The 16,747-nt window shown below is 39.0% G+C and overlaps 1 protein-coding gene across 3 annotated transcripts in view; it reads left to right on the forward strand.

Annotated features, from left to right (window-relative positions):
- The first annotated feature begins 12,705 nt into the window (after positions 1–12,705).
- The window catches only part of TET3 (tet methylcytosine dioxygenase 3), a 206,418-nt gene continuing 202,376 nt past the window's right edge, over positions 12,706–16,747 (forward strand). The window contains exons 1-2 of one of the 3 annotated variants that reach the window (XM_053717757.1): positions 12,706–12,774; positions 13,983–14,706. In XM_053717757.1, the coding sequence (XP_053573732.1) occupies positions 14,374–14,706 (333 nt within the window). In that variant the 5' untranslated portion in view covers positions 12,706–12,774; positions 13,983–14,373. Of the gene's footprint in view, positions 12,775–12,991; positions 13,078–13,918; positions 14,707–16,747 lie in introns of those variants that run through there. The other 2 variants (XM_053717755.1, XM_053717758.1) reach the window with 2 other exon arrangements.

The raw sequence follows: 16,747 nt of genomic DNA on the forward strand, positions 1-16,747 counted from the left end.
CACTGCTGTGGCGAGGTGCAGAGGGTATTTTTGTGTAAACTGATATATTTTTCACTTTAGAGCCTTATTTATCACCTTACTCATAGGGTGCAATAATTTTTGGATATACCAATAAGTTTTACTTAATTTTGGTAAAAAATTAATGTTATTTAAGCAGTTTGGGAAAAATTGTTCACTTTTTTTTCTTAAAGGCGCAGTACACGTTTTTCAAAGATTTATTTAAAGCTATAAATAAAGTGTTTAAACAACTTCTGTGGCTATTATTAGTCTGTTCAACATGTCTGACATTGAGGAATCTCATTGTTCTATGTGTTTAGAAGCTATTGTGGAACCCCCACTTACATTCTGTACCTCTTGTACTGAAAGGGCCTTACATTGTAAAGACCATATTTTAGGTCAAGATAGTGTGCCTAAGGATGATTCTCAATCTGAAGAGAATCAGGATATGCCATCCAATTCTCCCCAAGTGTCACAACCTTTAAAGCCCACACAAGCGACGCCAAGTACCTCTAGTGCGTCTAATTCCTTTACTCTGCAGGAGATGGCTGCAGTTATGTCAACTACCCTTACAGAGGTATTATCTAAATTACCAGTGTTGCAGGGTAAACGTAGTAGGTCAGGTATTAATTGTAAATACTGAATCCTCTGATACTTTATTAGCTATTTCCGATGTACCCTCACAGTGTTCTGAGTTGAGGGTCAGGGAATTGCTGTCTGAGGGAAGAATTTCACTCAGGGAATGTGTTACCTCAGACAGATTCGGACGTTATGTCCTTTAAATTTAAGCTTGAACACCTCTGTCTGTTGCTTAGGGAGGTTTTAGCGACTCTGGATGATTGTGATCCTATTATGATACCACCAGAAAAATTGTGTAAGATGGACAAATATCTAGAAGTGCCTACTTACACTGATGTTTTTCCGGTTCCTAAAGGAATTTTGGAAATTATAAAGAAGGAATGGGATATACCAGGTATACCGTTTTCTCCCCCTCCTACTTTTAAGAATATGTTTCCCATATCAGACACCATTCGGGACTTGTGGCAAACGGTCCCTAAGGTGGAGGGAGCTATATCTACCCTGGCTAAGCGTACAACTATACCCATTGAGGACAGTTGTGCTTTCAAAGACCCTATGGATAAAAAATTAGAGGGTCTCCTAAAGAAGTTGTTTATTAATCAGGGTTTTCTTTTACAACCTACTGCTTGCATTGTTCCAGTAACTACTGCAGCAGCTTTTTGGTTTGAAGCTCTGGAAGAGTCCCTGAAGGTTGAGACTCCGTTAGATGAAATTTTGGATAGAATTAAGGCTCTCAAATTAGCTAATTCTTTTATTACTGATGCCGCTTTTCAAATTGCTAAATTAGCGGCAAAGAATGCAGGATTTGCTATTCTAGCGCGTAGAGCGTTGTGGCTCAAATCCTGGTCTGCTGATGTGTCATCAAAAACTAAGCTTTTAGCTATTCCCTTTTAAAGGTAAGACCCTTTTTGGGCCAGAATTGAAGGAAATCATTTCTGACATTACAGGAGGTAAAGGCCATGTTCTACCTCAGGATAAGTCTGTTAAGATGAGGGGTAAACAGAATAATTTTCGTTCCTTTCGGAATTTTAAGGAGGACCTTCTGTTTCCTCTTCCTCCACAAAGCAGGAAGGGAATTTTACCCAATCTAAGTCTGTCTGGAGACCCAACCAAAATTGGAATAAAGGTAAACAATCCAAGAAGCCTGCTGCTGCTACAAAGACAGCATAAAGGGGTGGCCTCCGATCCAGGACCGGATCTAGTAGGGGGCAGACTCTCTTTCTTTGCCCAGGCTTGGGCAAGAGATGTTCAGGACCCCTGGGCACTAGAAATAGTGACCCACGGTTATCAATTGGATTTCAAGGATTTTCTCCCCAGAGGGAGGTTTCATCTTTCAAGATTATCTGCAGACCAGAAAAAAAGAGAGGCGTTCTTACGCTGTGTAAAAGACCTTGTTACCATGGGAGTAATTTGTCCAGTTCCAAAATCAGAACAAGGAGAGGGGTTTTACTCAAATCTATTTGTGGTTCCCAAAAAAGAGGGCATTTTCAGACCCATCTTAGACCTCAAGTGTCTAAATAAATTTCTCAGAGTCCCATCGTTCAAGATGGAGACTATACGAACAATTTTACCAATGATCCAGGAGGGTCAATATATGAATACTGTGGACTTGAAGGATGCTTACCTTCATATTCCTATCCACAAGGATCCTCATCAGTTTCTAAGGTTTGCCTTCCTTGACAAGCATTATCAGTTTGTGGCTCTTCCCTTTGGGTTGGCCACAGCACCCAGAATCTTCACAAAGGTTCTAGAGTCTCTTTTGGCGGTTCTCAGACCGTGAGGCATAGCAGTGGTGCCTTATCTGGATGATATTTTGATTCAGCTGTCAACATATCAATTGACAAAATCTCACACGGACACAGTGTTGTCTTTCCTGAGAACTCACGGTTGGAAGGTGTACATAGAGAAGAGTTCACTTGTTCCACAGACAAGGGTTCCTTTCTTGGGAACTCTGATAGACTCGGTAGCCATGAAAATATTTCTGACAGAGGTCAGAAAATCAAAGATTCTAAATACTTGCCGAGCACTTCAGTCCATTCCTCGGCCATCTGTGGCTCAGTGTATGGAGGTAATTGGATTAATGGTAGCAGCAATGGACATCATTCCATTTGCTCGCTTTCATCTCAGACCGCTGCAGCTGTGCATTGGAATGGGGATTATGTGGATTTATCTCCTCAGATAAATCTGGATCAAGAGACCAGAGACTCTTCTTTGGTGGTTGTCGCTGGATCATCTGTCCCAGGGGACTTGTTTCCACAGACCCTCGTGGTTAATAGTGACAATGGATGCCAGCCTTCTGGGCTGGGGTGCAGTCTGGAACTCCCTGAAGGCTCAGGGTGTTTGGACTCAGGTGGAGTCTCTACTTCCAATCAATATTCTGGAACTGAGAGCGATATTCAATGCGCTTCAGGCGTGGCCTCAGTTGGTTTCGGCCAAATTCATCAGATTCCAGTCGGACAACATCACGACTGTGGCTTATATCGATCATCAAGTGGGAACAAGGAGTTCCTTAGCGATGAGAGAAGTATCCAAGATAATCCGTTGGGCGGAGGCCCATTCTTGTCATCTGTCAGCGATCTACATCCCAGGAGTAGAGAACTAGGAAGCAGATTTTCTAAGTCGACGGACTTTTGATCCGGGGGAGTGGGAACTTCACCCAGAGGTATTTGCCTCATTGATTCTCTGATGGGGCAGACCGGAATTGGATCTGATGGCATCTCGAAAGAATGCCAAGCTTCCAAGATACGGATCCAGGTCAAGGGATCCTCAGGCCAAACTGATAGATGCCTTGGCAGTGCCTTGGTTGTTCAGCCTAGCTTATGTGTTTCCACCATTTCCTCTCCTCCCACGCGTGATTGCTCGAATCAAACAGGAGAGAGCTTCTGTGATCCTGATAGCGCCTACGTGGCCACGCAGGACTTGGTATGCGGATCTAGTGGACCTCTCTGCCACCGTGGAAACTTCCTTTGAGACAGGATCTTCTCATTCAAGGTCCTTTCCAACATCCAAATCTAATTTCTATGCAGCTGACTGTGTGGAGATTGAACGCTTGATGTTATCAAAGCGAGGATTCTCTGATTCGGTCATCAATACTTTGATACCGGCTAGAAAGCCTGTCACTAGAAAAATCTATCATACGATATGGCGTAAATATCTTTATTTTTGTGAATCCAAGGGTTTCTCATGGAGTAAAGTTAGGATTCCTAGGATTCTGTCTTTTCTCCAAGAAGGATTGGAGAAAGGGTTATCAGCAAGTTCCTTAAAGGGACAAATTTCTGCTTTGTCAATTCTGTTTCACAAACGTTTGGCAGATGTGCCAGATGTTCAGTCTTTTTGTCAGGCTCTATCTAGAATTAAGCCTGTATTTAGACCCATTACTCCTCCCTGGAGTTTGGATTTAGTTCTTCGAGTTCTTCAAGGGGTTCCGTTTGAACCCATGCATATCAAATTGTTATCTTGGAAAGTTCTGTTTTTAGTTGCTATTTCTTCTGCTCGAAAAGTTTCTGAGCTTTCAGCGCTACAGTGTGATTCTCCTTATCTCATTTTTCATTCTGATAAGGTGGTGTTACGTACTAAACCTGGATTCCTTCCTAAGGTTGTTTCAAATAAGAATATTAATCAGGAAATTGTTGTTCCTTCCTTATGCCCTAACCCTTCTCCTAAGAAGGAGCGTATGTTGCATAATTTGGATGTGGTCCGTGCCTTAAAGTTTTACTTACAGACAACTATGGATTTCCGTCAATCATCTTCATTATTCATTGTTTATTCTGGAAAGCAACGGCTACATCTCTTTCTTTTTGGCTGAGAAGTATCATCCGCCTGGCATATGAGACTGCTGGACAGCAGCCTCCTGAAAGAATTACGGCTCATTCTACTAGGGCTGTGGCTTCCATATGGGCCTTTAAAAACGATGCATCTGTTGAACAGATTTGTAAGGCTGCGACTTGGTCGTCCCTTCACACTTTTTCCAAATTTTCCAAATTTGATACTTTTGCTTCTTCTGAGGCTATTTTTGGGAGAAAGGTTCTTCAAGCAGTGGTGCCTTCTGTTTAGGTTCCTGTCTTGTCCCTCCCGTTCATCTGAGTTTTTTTGCTTTGGTATTGGTATCCCACAAGTAAGGATGAAGTCCGTGGACTCGTCATATCTTTGTAAAAGAAAAGTAAATTTATGCTTACCTGATAAATTAATTTCTTTTACGATATGACGAGTCCACGGTCCATCCTGTTCTTTTAAGACAGATTTATTTTTTGTAACTTCAGTCACCTCTGCACCTTTTAGCCTTTCCTTTTCTCTTCCTATACCTTCGGCCGAATGACTGAGGGTGGAGGGGAAGGGAGGAGCTATATATACAGCTCTGCTGTGGTGCTCTTTGCCACTTCTGTTAGCAGGAGGTTAATATCCCACAAGTAAGGATGAAGTCTGTGGACTCATCATATCGTAAAAGAAATTAATTTATCAGGTAAGCATAAATTTACTTTTTAATGGCAACATTCTAAGTTGCTTTGAAATGTTATCAGTCTGCCACAAACTAGGATTTTCAGAATGCATAGTTAATATATGTGTTTTATAAAGACACAGAACACTGTATGTGGCATAAAATCTATATCTATGCAACTAAGATAGCTGCTATCATGGGATACTCTCATAGCAAGGTACAGAACTTCATATAATATAAATATGCATATATATATATGTGACTGAGAATACTAGTGATGGAGATAATAATCGGTAGTCTGGTGGTAGAGCTATGTTAAGGGGAACACATTACTCCCAGTAATAGATCAAATCATACTCTGCATTTAAGCCCAATGGGACTTTGGTGGATAATTTAAATAAGAAATATTTAGATAGTTCTGATTCCTGAAAAAACAGGAGCCTGAACAATCAAATATCTGTGGCGCTAAGAAGAAAGCTTAGAACCTATACACAATATAGCCTATATTAATAAGTTATATAAGAAGTTAATAAAGTAAAAATGATAATATAGTAAAAATGATATTTAATTTGTTAAAAGACACAATAATAAAATAGATACGATTAAAAACTATACATAAAAAAGTTGCTGCAGTGCAGAATAAGTACATCCATTAGTTCATAAATTTGCATAAATATACAGGCAAAAATTCATACATATAAAAATACAATACAAATATAAATACAACCGTTAATGTGTATCGTACAAATGCACAATGCCAGAGAATGTGAGGGAGCTTCAGAAGAAGTGTAGCAAAAAGGAATAATCATCGCTCCTCAAACACTTGCTCTAGCTACCTTCCTATATTCACAAAAAACAGGCTTCCAAGATGATTTAAACAGGAGTGATTTCCTAGGGAAAGACAAGAGAGAAACAACTTGGAGCCTAGAAGTTACCCCTCTGACGATCCGTAGCTGGAGCGTGGATCACAGCTGTTTGGTCGATCCAACCAGTCTGAACGGAATTGCCGAAACCGCCGATTGCGGTTATCCCGGATGCGACAAGTAATCACTGAGTGTGGGACGCTGTTCAGGAACTACTGAGGAGCAAGAATACACACCCCCCGGTGTAAGTAAAATTGGACACCTTTGTTGTTGAACAATTTTCCGCTGGTGACATGTTGTTTCTCTCTTGTCTTTCCCTAGGAAATCACTCCTGTTTAAATCATCTTGGAAGCCTGTTTTTTGTGAATATAGGAAGGTAGCTAGAGAAAGTGTTTGAGGAGCGCGGTTTTTTCCTTTTTGCTACACTTCTTCTGAAGCTCCCTCACATTCTCTGGCATTGTGTATTTGTACGATACACATTAACGGTTGTATTTATATTTTTATTTTATTTTTATATGAATGAATTTTTGCCTGTATATTTATGCAAATTTATGAACTAATGGATGTACTTATTCTGCACTGCAGCAACTTTTTTATGTATAGTTTTTAATCGTATCTATTTTATTGTGTCTTTTAACAAATTAAATATCATTTTTACTATATTATCATTTTTACTATATTAACTCCTTATATAACTTATTAATATAGGCTATATTGTGTATAGGTGTCTAAGCTTTCTTCTTAGCGCCACAGATATTTGATTGTTCAGGCTCCTGTTTTTTCAGGAATCAGAAAGCCCATTTTTTTATGTTGGCTCTACCTATAACATCTGCTAGCGCAGTCCAAATCCTCTGTTCCATTTTCTTCTGGATAATTTAAATATCCAAAACATTTCACGTTTTTCCAAGAGCTTCTGTCTGTCACCACCTCTCTTGGGATAAGGTATTCGGTCAATTGCGAAATTTCCTTTTCATGTTGAGAGACAAAATGTTGTACTATCGGTGTAGAGGATTTGCCCACATTAATAGTGGAAAGATGTTCCCTGATTCGGGATCTGATGTCCTGAGTCGTGAGCCCAACATATTGAATATTGCACAAAACACAAGTTATCAAGTAGATAACATAATTAGATGTGCAATTAAGGCAATAGTTGATGTCAAAAGTTTGGTGTGTGACTGTAGATGTGAATGTGTCTGAGATGGTGATATAGTCACAAGCCTTACATCTGTTACTCCCACATCTAAACATACCCTTAGAAGTTAACCAAGAACTAGTTGAAGCTCGAGGATTGCTCAAAACTGTGGGTGACAAATAATTGCCCAGTGTTTTATTTTGACGGTAGGAACATCTAACTCCTTCTGATGCACAACTGATGAGCTTATCATCTGCCACAAGTAGTTCAAAATGCTTTTTCACAATGTTGCAAACAGATTGGTAGTCAGAACTGAAATCAGTCACAAACGTGACCTGATTCAGATTGTGGTGAGTGTTTCTCCTGTCTTTGTTAGTAAGGAGAGCTTTACGGTCAATGCTTTGGACCTCACACACTTCCCTTCTGACTACTTTTTTAGGGTATCCCCTTTTGTCCAAACGATCTAATAGATCATTCTTGTGTTCTGTGAATGCTTCATTGGTAGAGCAATTTCTTTTAGCCCTGATCAGCTGTCCATTTGCTATTGAGTATGTGACGTTTTTAGCATGTAATACTGAGTTGGCCGATATGGGCTTTCTATAAATACTGGTCTCAATGTGGCCTTCTCTAGTACCCCTAAGAGTTATATCAAGAAAATTGATAGTTGTCGCATGTATATCAGACGTAAATTTCAAATTGAAATTATTCCGATTGATGTAAGGAAGGAATTTCACCATGCCATCTTTGTCACCATTCCAAATAAGGAGCAGGTTATCTATAAAGCGACCAAAATAAACAATGTTTGACCTGAAGGGGTTCAAATCTCCATAGATGTGGGACAGCTCCCACCAACCCATATACACGTTGGCATAGGAGGGGGCAAATTTAGCCCCCATAGCTGTCCCACATCCCTGGAGATAAAAAAAACCCTTAAATTCGAAATAATTGTGGCATAGCAAAAAGCATGTTACCTCAATCACATATTTCTGAAAATCAATAGAGATGTGGGACAGCTATGGGGGCTAAATTTGCCCCCTCCTATGCCAACCTGTATATGGGTTGGTGGGAGCTGTCCCACATCTATGGAGATTTGAACCCCTTCAGGTCCAACATTGTTTATTTTGGTCGCTTTATAGATGACCTGCTCCTTATTTGGAATGGTGACAAAGATGGCATGGTGAAATTCCTTGCTTACATCAATCAGAATAATTTAATTTTGAAATTTACATCTGATATACATGAGACAACTATCAATTTTCTTGATATCACTCTCAGGGGTACTAGAGAAGGCCACATTGAGACCAGTATTTCTAGAAAGCCCATATCGGGCAACTTGGTATTACATACTAGAAGTTGCTATCCTACAAATGTCACATACTCAATAGCAAAGGGACAGCTGATCAGGGCTAAAAGAAATTGCTCTACCAATGAAGCATTCACAGAACACAAGAATGATCTATTAGATCGTTTGGACAAAAGGGGATACCCTAAAAAAGTAGTCAGAAGGGAAGTGTGTGAGGTCCAAAGCATTGACCGTAAAGCTCTCCTTACTAACAAAGACAGGAGAAACACTCACCACAATCTGAATCAGGTCACGTTTGTGATTGATTTCAGTTCTGACTACCAATCTGTTTGCAACATTGTGAAAAAGCATTTTGAACTACTTGTGGCAGATGATAAGCTCATCAATTGTGCATCAGAAGGAGTTAGATGTTCCTACCGTCGAAATAAAACACTGGGCAATTATTTGTCACCCACAGTTTTGAGCAATCCTCAAGCTTAAACTAGTTCTTGGTTAACTTCTAAGGTTATGTTTAGATGTGGGAGTAACAGATGTAAGGCTTGTGACTATATCACCATCTCAGAAACATTCACATCTACAGTCACACACCAAACTTTTGACATCAACTATTGTCTTAATTGCACATCTAATTATGCTATGTACTTGATAACTTGTGTTTTGTGCAATATTCAATATGTTGGGCTCACGACTCGGGACATCAGATCCTGAATCAGGGAACATCTTTCCACTATTAATGTGGGCAAATCCTCTACACCGATAGTACAACATTTTGTCTCTCAACATCAAAAGGATGTTTCATTCTTCAGATGGTTAGCAATTGACCGAATACCTTATCCCAAGAGAGGTGGTGACAGACAGAAACTCTTGGAAAAACGTGAAATTTTATGGATATTTAAATTATCCACCAAAGTCCCGTCCTATCTTAGTTGCATAGATATAGATTTTTTGCCACATACAGTGTTCTGTGCCTCCACATTATGTTTTATAAAACACATATATTAACTATGCATTCTGAAAATCCTAGTTTGTGGCACACTGATACAATTTCAAAGCAACTTAGAATGTTGCCATTAAAATAATACCTATTTTTGTAACCCTTTTATATCCATCTCTAAGCCTCATGGAATTACCTCCATTCCTGTATTTCACACTTATGGAATGGTATTTTGTGATGTTGCTTATTAAACTCATCTATGATGTTCCAATAGCATTAGTTGGATATAGGAGCTAACGTTCTTAGCCATTGTAAATTATTTGCATGCACCATCAGACATTTGATATGGTTTTTTATATGGTTTGTGATTCTCATGTTCTGTGTTTGCCATTATCTGCACCCATATTGCATTGTGCACTTTTTACATTTGTAAATTGTTTACACCTGATTTTTCATGTTTGTTATATACTCTCAAATTGTTAATATTATTATTGCCTCTGTCCATCATCAGCAGGAGAGGGGTGAATTTAACTATTTAATTGTGCATTGCTATTTGTCCAAGTAGTTACACTAGCACAGTATTTGTGTTAATTGTAGACCACAGGTACATTTTGATACATCACCAAAAGGTGTGTTTTACTTTTATCCAATGAGTGCTGAGTACACTCTTTTTAAAGCAGCATGAGTGAGAACAGTAGTGAGTACGGCATTCAGCCGAAACGCGTATACTGTCTATTTCTGTACCTGTTTTGCTCCTCCATGGATCTTTTAACATTTTTCCAATAAATGTTATGTTTTATATATATATGGACATTGATGCTTCATTTTTATTTTGTTGGTTGGAATTCATTGTGCCTATCGAAGCAGCACAACCTTCACGGTGACAGCCATCTGTTTGGCTCTATTGGAACTCGGATACACCGCTGTCGGATACCTGTAAGCCTGTGAACACACCTCCCAGTGACCTGCACGGATCTAAGGGGTGAGAGTGGAACTTCCGGTTTTCTTACTGAGAGCCGAGGTACCGGATTAGCACACTGGTGCAGAGTTCCATCTAGACCACCCGACTGGAGGAAGGAGAGTGTCGCTGTACCCGGGGGCAGAATACAGGGATCCTTTTGCCTCGGTTTGGGCAGATTACATCGTTGCATGTTGGATATCTCATCAGCGGGGACGCTGTAAGCTGCGGACACTGCAGCTAAAAGGTACTTACCCTTTTTTCTTTATTTTCACTGCCCGACTGTGGATTGTGCATCATCCTCATCCGTATACCTGATTTCTACGGACTTATTAAGTGTATACCATCTGTTCCTGTAAATAAGACTGTTGGTCTTGATATCACCATTTTAAGCCCTTTTCACGCCCGGTCCTCTCTTTTGGTTATTAATTCTGTGTAGAACACTTGGCACATTTCATCATTGCATAATTTCTTGGTTATATTTTACTGTGGCCATTTATCTGACGCTTGTTTCTGATACTTTTTCACAGTGCTATACACTTTACCTGGCACTTTCATGTGACAGACTTCATGTCAGCATTTCTCTAATGCCGATGAACCAATGAGCAGAAGCAATCGCAAATCTGGTTTGTACAACTGCTGCTGATTGGCTCACTAGACATTTCTGCTCACGACCAGCAGTTTGTTGGTGAGGGGGTTAAACACACACAATTGCAGGGGAGGTAGTGATAGAATGACATGCTCTAACAGAATAGATTATGCAACTGTTCCACTATAATACCCCCTTAAACTGACGACTCTCTAAATTGCATGTTCTATCTGAAAAATGAAAATTTTAGTTATGACTTTCATGTCCCTTTAATATTGTACTGTACATATCAGTATTTAAAGAAACAGTTGCAAGCACCTCAGAACAGAAGCATCCCAATTAAGGGATGCCATTCCCCTAGCTACAGAAGGCAGTTCCATAAAATATTGGGGGGGGGGGGTTCCCTCATCATCTGATATTGATTATTTTTCAATGTGACTTGAATGCTGTGTATTTTTTTTTTTTTTTGTTTTTTTATACCTAAGCTGTTGTTTTGCTTTTAATGTGGGGGAAAAGTCATATTTTGAGTTATGGGTTTACGGTAATCATGGTAATGGTAACCTCATCTTTGTAATGATTGTTCAAATGTCAACAACTACTAGTGATTTTGTATCACAGTTTAACATAAAAATAAAAAGATTCTAAGATGGCTATAACATATGTATACATATTCTATGTACAGCCCTATATATTGTTATGTTATTTTCTGTGTTCAACCTTAACTCTGCACTGCACATTGTATGCATGCTTACCCCATCCATTGGGACTGTATGGTGAAAGCTCCACAGGGGTCCCCTTACTGCATTGTTTAAAACGATTTCCACTATTACTCTACAGTTATTGCATTGTCTAAAATGATTTCTTAAATATTAAGCTATTGTTTTAATGCAACCTTTAATTTGTGTTTATTGTCCCTTTTACCTTCAAGAAGTCATTATCTTTTGTTTGAGGTATGGAGAGTTAGATTTCTTTTTTTTTTTCATTTGCTAGTTTGTCTGATGTCCTTTTCTGCATATGATAATTATCTATATATTTATTGCATTTTTTTTTTTTTACTTATCTATGGTTTCCCTTTAGATCACATGGTGTAGTGTCCCCCCTCTCTCTCTCTGTTCAGCACCTGCTCGCTTCCTCCATCTCTGTGTCTCACTGTCTCTCTACCTCTCGGCTCTCTTCTTTATGCCTGATCCTCACACGCTCCATATCGGATTTTTGTGTTTTCCAGTCACTTCCCTTTTGTTTGCTCCACATCTGTGCCTCTGAGCTCTCCTCTCCCTCCCCCCACCCTGGTGTGAAGGCACAGAGAGAGGCACATACAAGGTGAGTGTGAGCAGCGAATGCTTTCTCTTTGCAGCTGCCAATTCACTATTTCTCACGTATATATGTGTTATTGATGTTTTTATGCACAAATATAATCCGTCTATTATACGACTAACCTGCATGTGTTTGACTGTAGGTCTGCTAATTTGCATTTTAATGTATTTTCCCATTTGCCTGTATGTTGTAATCGCATGTGTTTTTCTCGTTAACAGATTAATTGTCTGTCTGTGTGCATATAGTCTGTGCATTTGCATGATATATATATATATATATATATATATATATATATATATATATATGCAAATTGTCATGTGTGCATTAGTGTGTTTAATCGTGTGTGCATTACAGTGCACATGACTGATGACAGTGTCATGTATGTAAGTATAGACAAACTTCATGTCTGCTATGTTTGCATGTAGTATGTATATGGTAGCATCTATATATTTTATGTAACGGAGTACATTGTGTTATATGTACGTGCACAGTATGTGCTTTAGGCGCATTTGTAGGTTTTTATTTGATGTAGTATGTGGGTATGCTGGAGGTCACACGTCTCTGCTCACACGTGGGTTTCTCTTCTTCCTCCTTGTCACCCAGGGACAGCACACGAGAGAGGGATCTGAGAGCTGCTGTGTGTCGTGCACCAGAGGGGTGTGCTGTAGAGGTACATTTCTCATTTGTAACTATGGTGCTCATAGGAAACAAAGTAAAGGGATGTGGTGCCGGTTACCGGTGTTAATCCCAGTGGAGGGAGCAGAGTGCTCTTGATTGTCACGTTGCTGGTGCTCTGCAGACAGAGGTGTTCTCGGTGTGGGGAGGGGGGATGTGTGCGCCAACACGGGAGGGGGTGGGTGTCCCTTTGTTACAGGGGGGAGGGCAGACTTGCTGGTGCAACCCCGGCACCGGGCTCAGAACAAAGAAGCGGAGGGGAGGTCTGTGCTGAGTGAGGCTCTCTGGCCTGTCACTGGTAATGAGCCATTAGCTCTCTCTGTGTGCTGGTGTGTATTCCTTGTATTGTAAATAGCTAAAAGTGCTTATTTCCCTGTGTTTTGTATACAGTGTTTTTGTAATGGGGTTTATGTACAGTATTTGAGTGTAAATGCATATTAAAGCTAATGTGTGGTGTACTAGTTTAATGATTGTTGTCTATTTGTCATTGCATAGTGTTTAATGTTTGTGTAAACCTTTTGTGTGTTGCATGTCTAATATATTTGTTTCACATGCATTTGTGTGTTGCATGTGTAATATATATTTCTCACACATTTTTATATATATATATATATATATATATATATATATATACACATAAACACACACACACATATATATATATATATATATATATATATATATATATATATATATATATATACTCACACACACATTATATGGCTAGAAAGTTCCCTAATGTAATGTTGGAATTAGAATTTTCCTGAAGTTAATATTGTAACATTTATCTTTTCTAACTAGTAACTTTTTTCTGTTATAAATTTGTCCCCACCTCTGTATAATTAGAATGTTCCTGTTGTTAATTTTTTTAGCATTTATCTTTCCTAACTAGTAACTTTTTCTGTTATAAATGTGTCCCCACCTCCTGTATATGCATGTCTTTTTATAATTTATATTGCATATAAAACACTAGTCTGTGCTATTTTGTTAGCAGCCTAATATAAATGTACTACTATCCTCTCTAACCCCTTGTCTTATTAATGCATTGTAGTTCTCTCTGACTAAAAGCTTGTAATCTAATTCATGGTTCTTTAAACAAACCCTTAATAAACTTATCACTTTTTTTTCTTTCTTGTCAGTTCCCTGATCTCACTTCCCTTTGTGCCTTGTGAGTGATAGCTCCATGTATTTTTTTCCATGCAGAAAAACTTTCATCAAATCCTGGTAACCCATTCCTGCTCTCAAGCTGTAAGACTTTTCACACTGCTGCTGTCAAGATGCGCTGTGAAGGGGGAATTAGGAATCTCCTAAGGTTGGACTTGCTTTTACATTTGACAGATCCACTGCACTGGGATGAGAAGAATCTGGGACTGTAGGAGGCTATTCCATAGGAAGATACAAAATATTAAAGTCTTCACATCCAAATGAAGGGACATAAACTGTGTTTCAGTTTCAAATGTTGGCTAACACTGGTTTATAGAACTAGATAACATTTACCCAGACCCCACACACAGGGCAACCTCATGCTCTCATAGCAAAGACAGTATTGTAAAAGTTTCCGCATTGAGGGGCAGCTCAATATATTGGCTAAACCATGAAAGAGCCCCAACCTGTTGCAAACCCGCACCCAGGATCTCAAGATGTCTATGCTTTTTGCGAGGATGGGGAGTCCTTGGAGAGACTACAAGGGGATGCGTTGCTTGGAGAGAAGGGCACATTTGGTGGCAATGCCAGCAGTGCAGCAGATAATGTGGCACAGTCCCGAAAAAAGAGAAAGCGTTGTGGGGTCTGTATTCCTTGTCTACGTAAAGAACCGTGTGGAGAATGTTACAACTGCGTTAATCGGAGTACCAGTCATCAGATCTGTAAGATGCGGAAATGTGAAGAGCTGAAGAAAAAAAGATTAGTGCCACTGAAAGGAACAGAGGTGAGAACCTGTGGGCAGAAGGAGGAGTAATATGTCTTGATGTGTTATAACCTATTGCTTTGTTGGTCTTCATTTTCATATTTGTATAAAGTGTCTTTTTTTTAAAATCTTATCTGAAACTTAACCCCTGCTGTCTTTAAAATGGAGTCACAATTTGTTTGTTATTATTGTAGAGTATGCACTGAGATGTATTCTGGTTGTCATTAAGATTATGGGAAATTTAAGGCTCAGGAAAACTAAAATTCCCACGCTAAGAGTTGATCTCTGGCCATTTGGGTGAAAATTAACTCTTCTAACCGCTAGGCCACATGGGAATGGATAGCTTACCTAGAAGTATATTCCTGAGGTGACTAAATGAATATGGCTTCTGATTTCTGTATTGTTATGTTAGATCAGGGATATTTGGTTCATATTCCTTATCTGGAAGCGTTTTTGATAACCTGCTGTAAACGCTAATGATGCAGACTAAGCGGAATCTGTAGGTTTGTCATTGAATGGGAGGAGTTGTGAAGTGTTGGGAAGTGTGTTGGACATGAAAAGCAGAGTAAAATTATTAGAATACATTTATTTATAAAAAAATGTACAATAAGCATTGACGAGTCTGTAAAACAGCCCTGAAATTTGTATTACCACTATTTGGCAAAGAGTTTTGTGTGAAATAAACATATAAAGGTTTTGTGTAAATATTTGTATTTGAATATCTCTCTTCTCCCTTTTTATATCATTGTCTGCAAAGAGACGCATCCTAGATAAGCTTTTATTTTTTAGTTCTCCAGTTTTAGTATGCGCTCCTATGTTTTCTTTATTGTAAACTAAAATGTATAATCCTACAGTTTATTATTGGCATCTTTAAAGCAACTGATATAGACTTATTCATCAGAGGCACTTTCATGGTTACTATTAAAGGAAATATTATTGCAAAGCTTTTTTGTTACTGAAAGGTGTTTAACCCCTAAAAAGCTAAAATAATGTGGAATAATGTTCTTGAGTCATTATTTTACTGTAGGTAGTTATAAATGCTAGACATGTGTATTTTTTGTATTCTAGCAGCCTCAAAGCAAGCAGATTAAGGTGGTTCTTTATAAAAATGCTTTAAATGATAATGCTGATCCACAATTGATGTGAAAAAATATGCTTTTGTACGGGGGTGGGGGGGATCATGTGGGAATGTGCACAGACTGCTACCCCTCCCATCTTGTTTAACCCATGGTTAGTATGAAATAATGTGTTTAAGCTGGGTTTTTGTTTTGTTGTTGTTTTTTTACTCCTTTCTGTGTTTATCCTGAACATGGGTCTTCATTTGATTCCAGAATAACTAGGCGCTGGGCTTCTGTTTTTTTTGTTTTTTTCTTTTTTTGTTTTGAGGTTGTAACAGAGCCATAGCGTCCTCTGCTCTCTTTGCTGCCCTCCCCCTTTTCTCCTCCCAGAAAATGATTCTTGACGTGTGGTATAGGCAGGCCTATCTTATGGCTGCCAGCTGGGTTTTAAACTCCCCACCCCCACTGTAAGCCACATACTGCTGCCATTGTATGTCCCTGTGTGTTTTTTTCCCCTCCCTACTGCATTGTGATCATAGTCTAGTTGCATTGCTATATACACAGACTGCAAGCTGAAGCCTTCCCAGGCCTGCAGTGCTGGGGGGGGGGGTGTATGTACTAAAGTAGCTATAAATGCTGACCCCAGCTGCTTGAACTTTACACTCACAATCATAAATAGAGTTAGCTAGCTTAGAGTAGGTAAGTAATGGCTACTGCAGAAAAAACAGATCATCCAGGCTTACATAAGAAAAGTGTTTTTTTTTTTTTTAACATTGTGCATGCTAGTGAGTATCACATCAATCTTCCTGCCCTGCATAGATTTACATATATTGATCCATGCATGGAACGATCAGCATAACTGTAGAATAATGACAATATAATGTAACCACTGTTCTTCTTAATTGCAATTTGTACATTCTGCTAGAATGCATAAACATGTTATAGATTTATTTTTATTGATGAATTTCAGTGTGTGTGATGCAACAGCAAGGATTTTGCAGCCA

Source organism: Bombina bombina, chromosome 6 (assembly GCF_027579735.1).
Source record: "Bombina bombina isolate aBomBom1 chromosome 6, aBomBom1.pri, whole genome shotgun sequence".
NCBI classification, from domain to species: domain Eukaryota; kingdom Metazoa; phylum Chordata; class Amphibia; order Anura; family Bombinatoridae; genus Bombina; species Bombina bombina.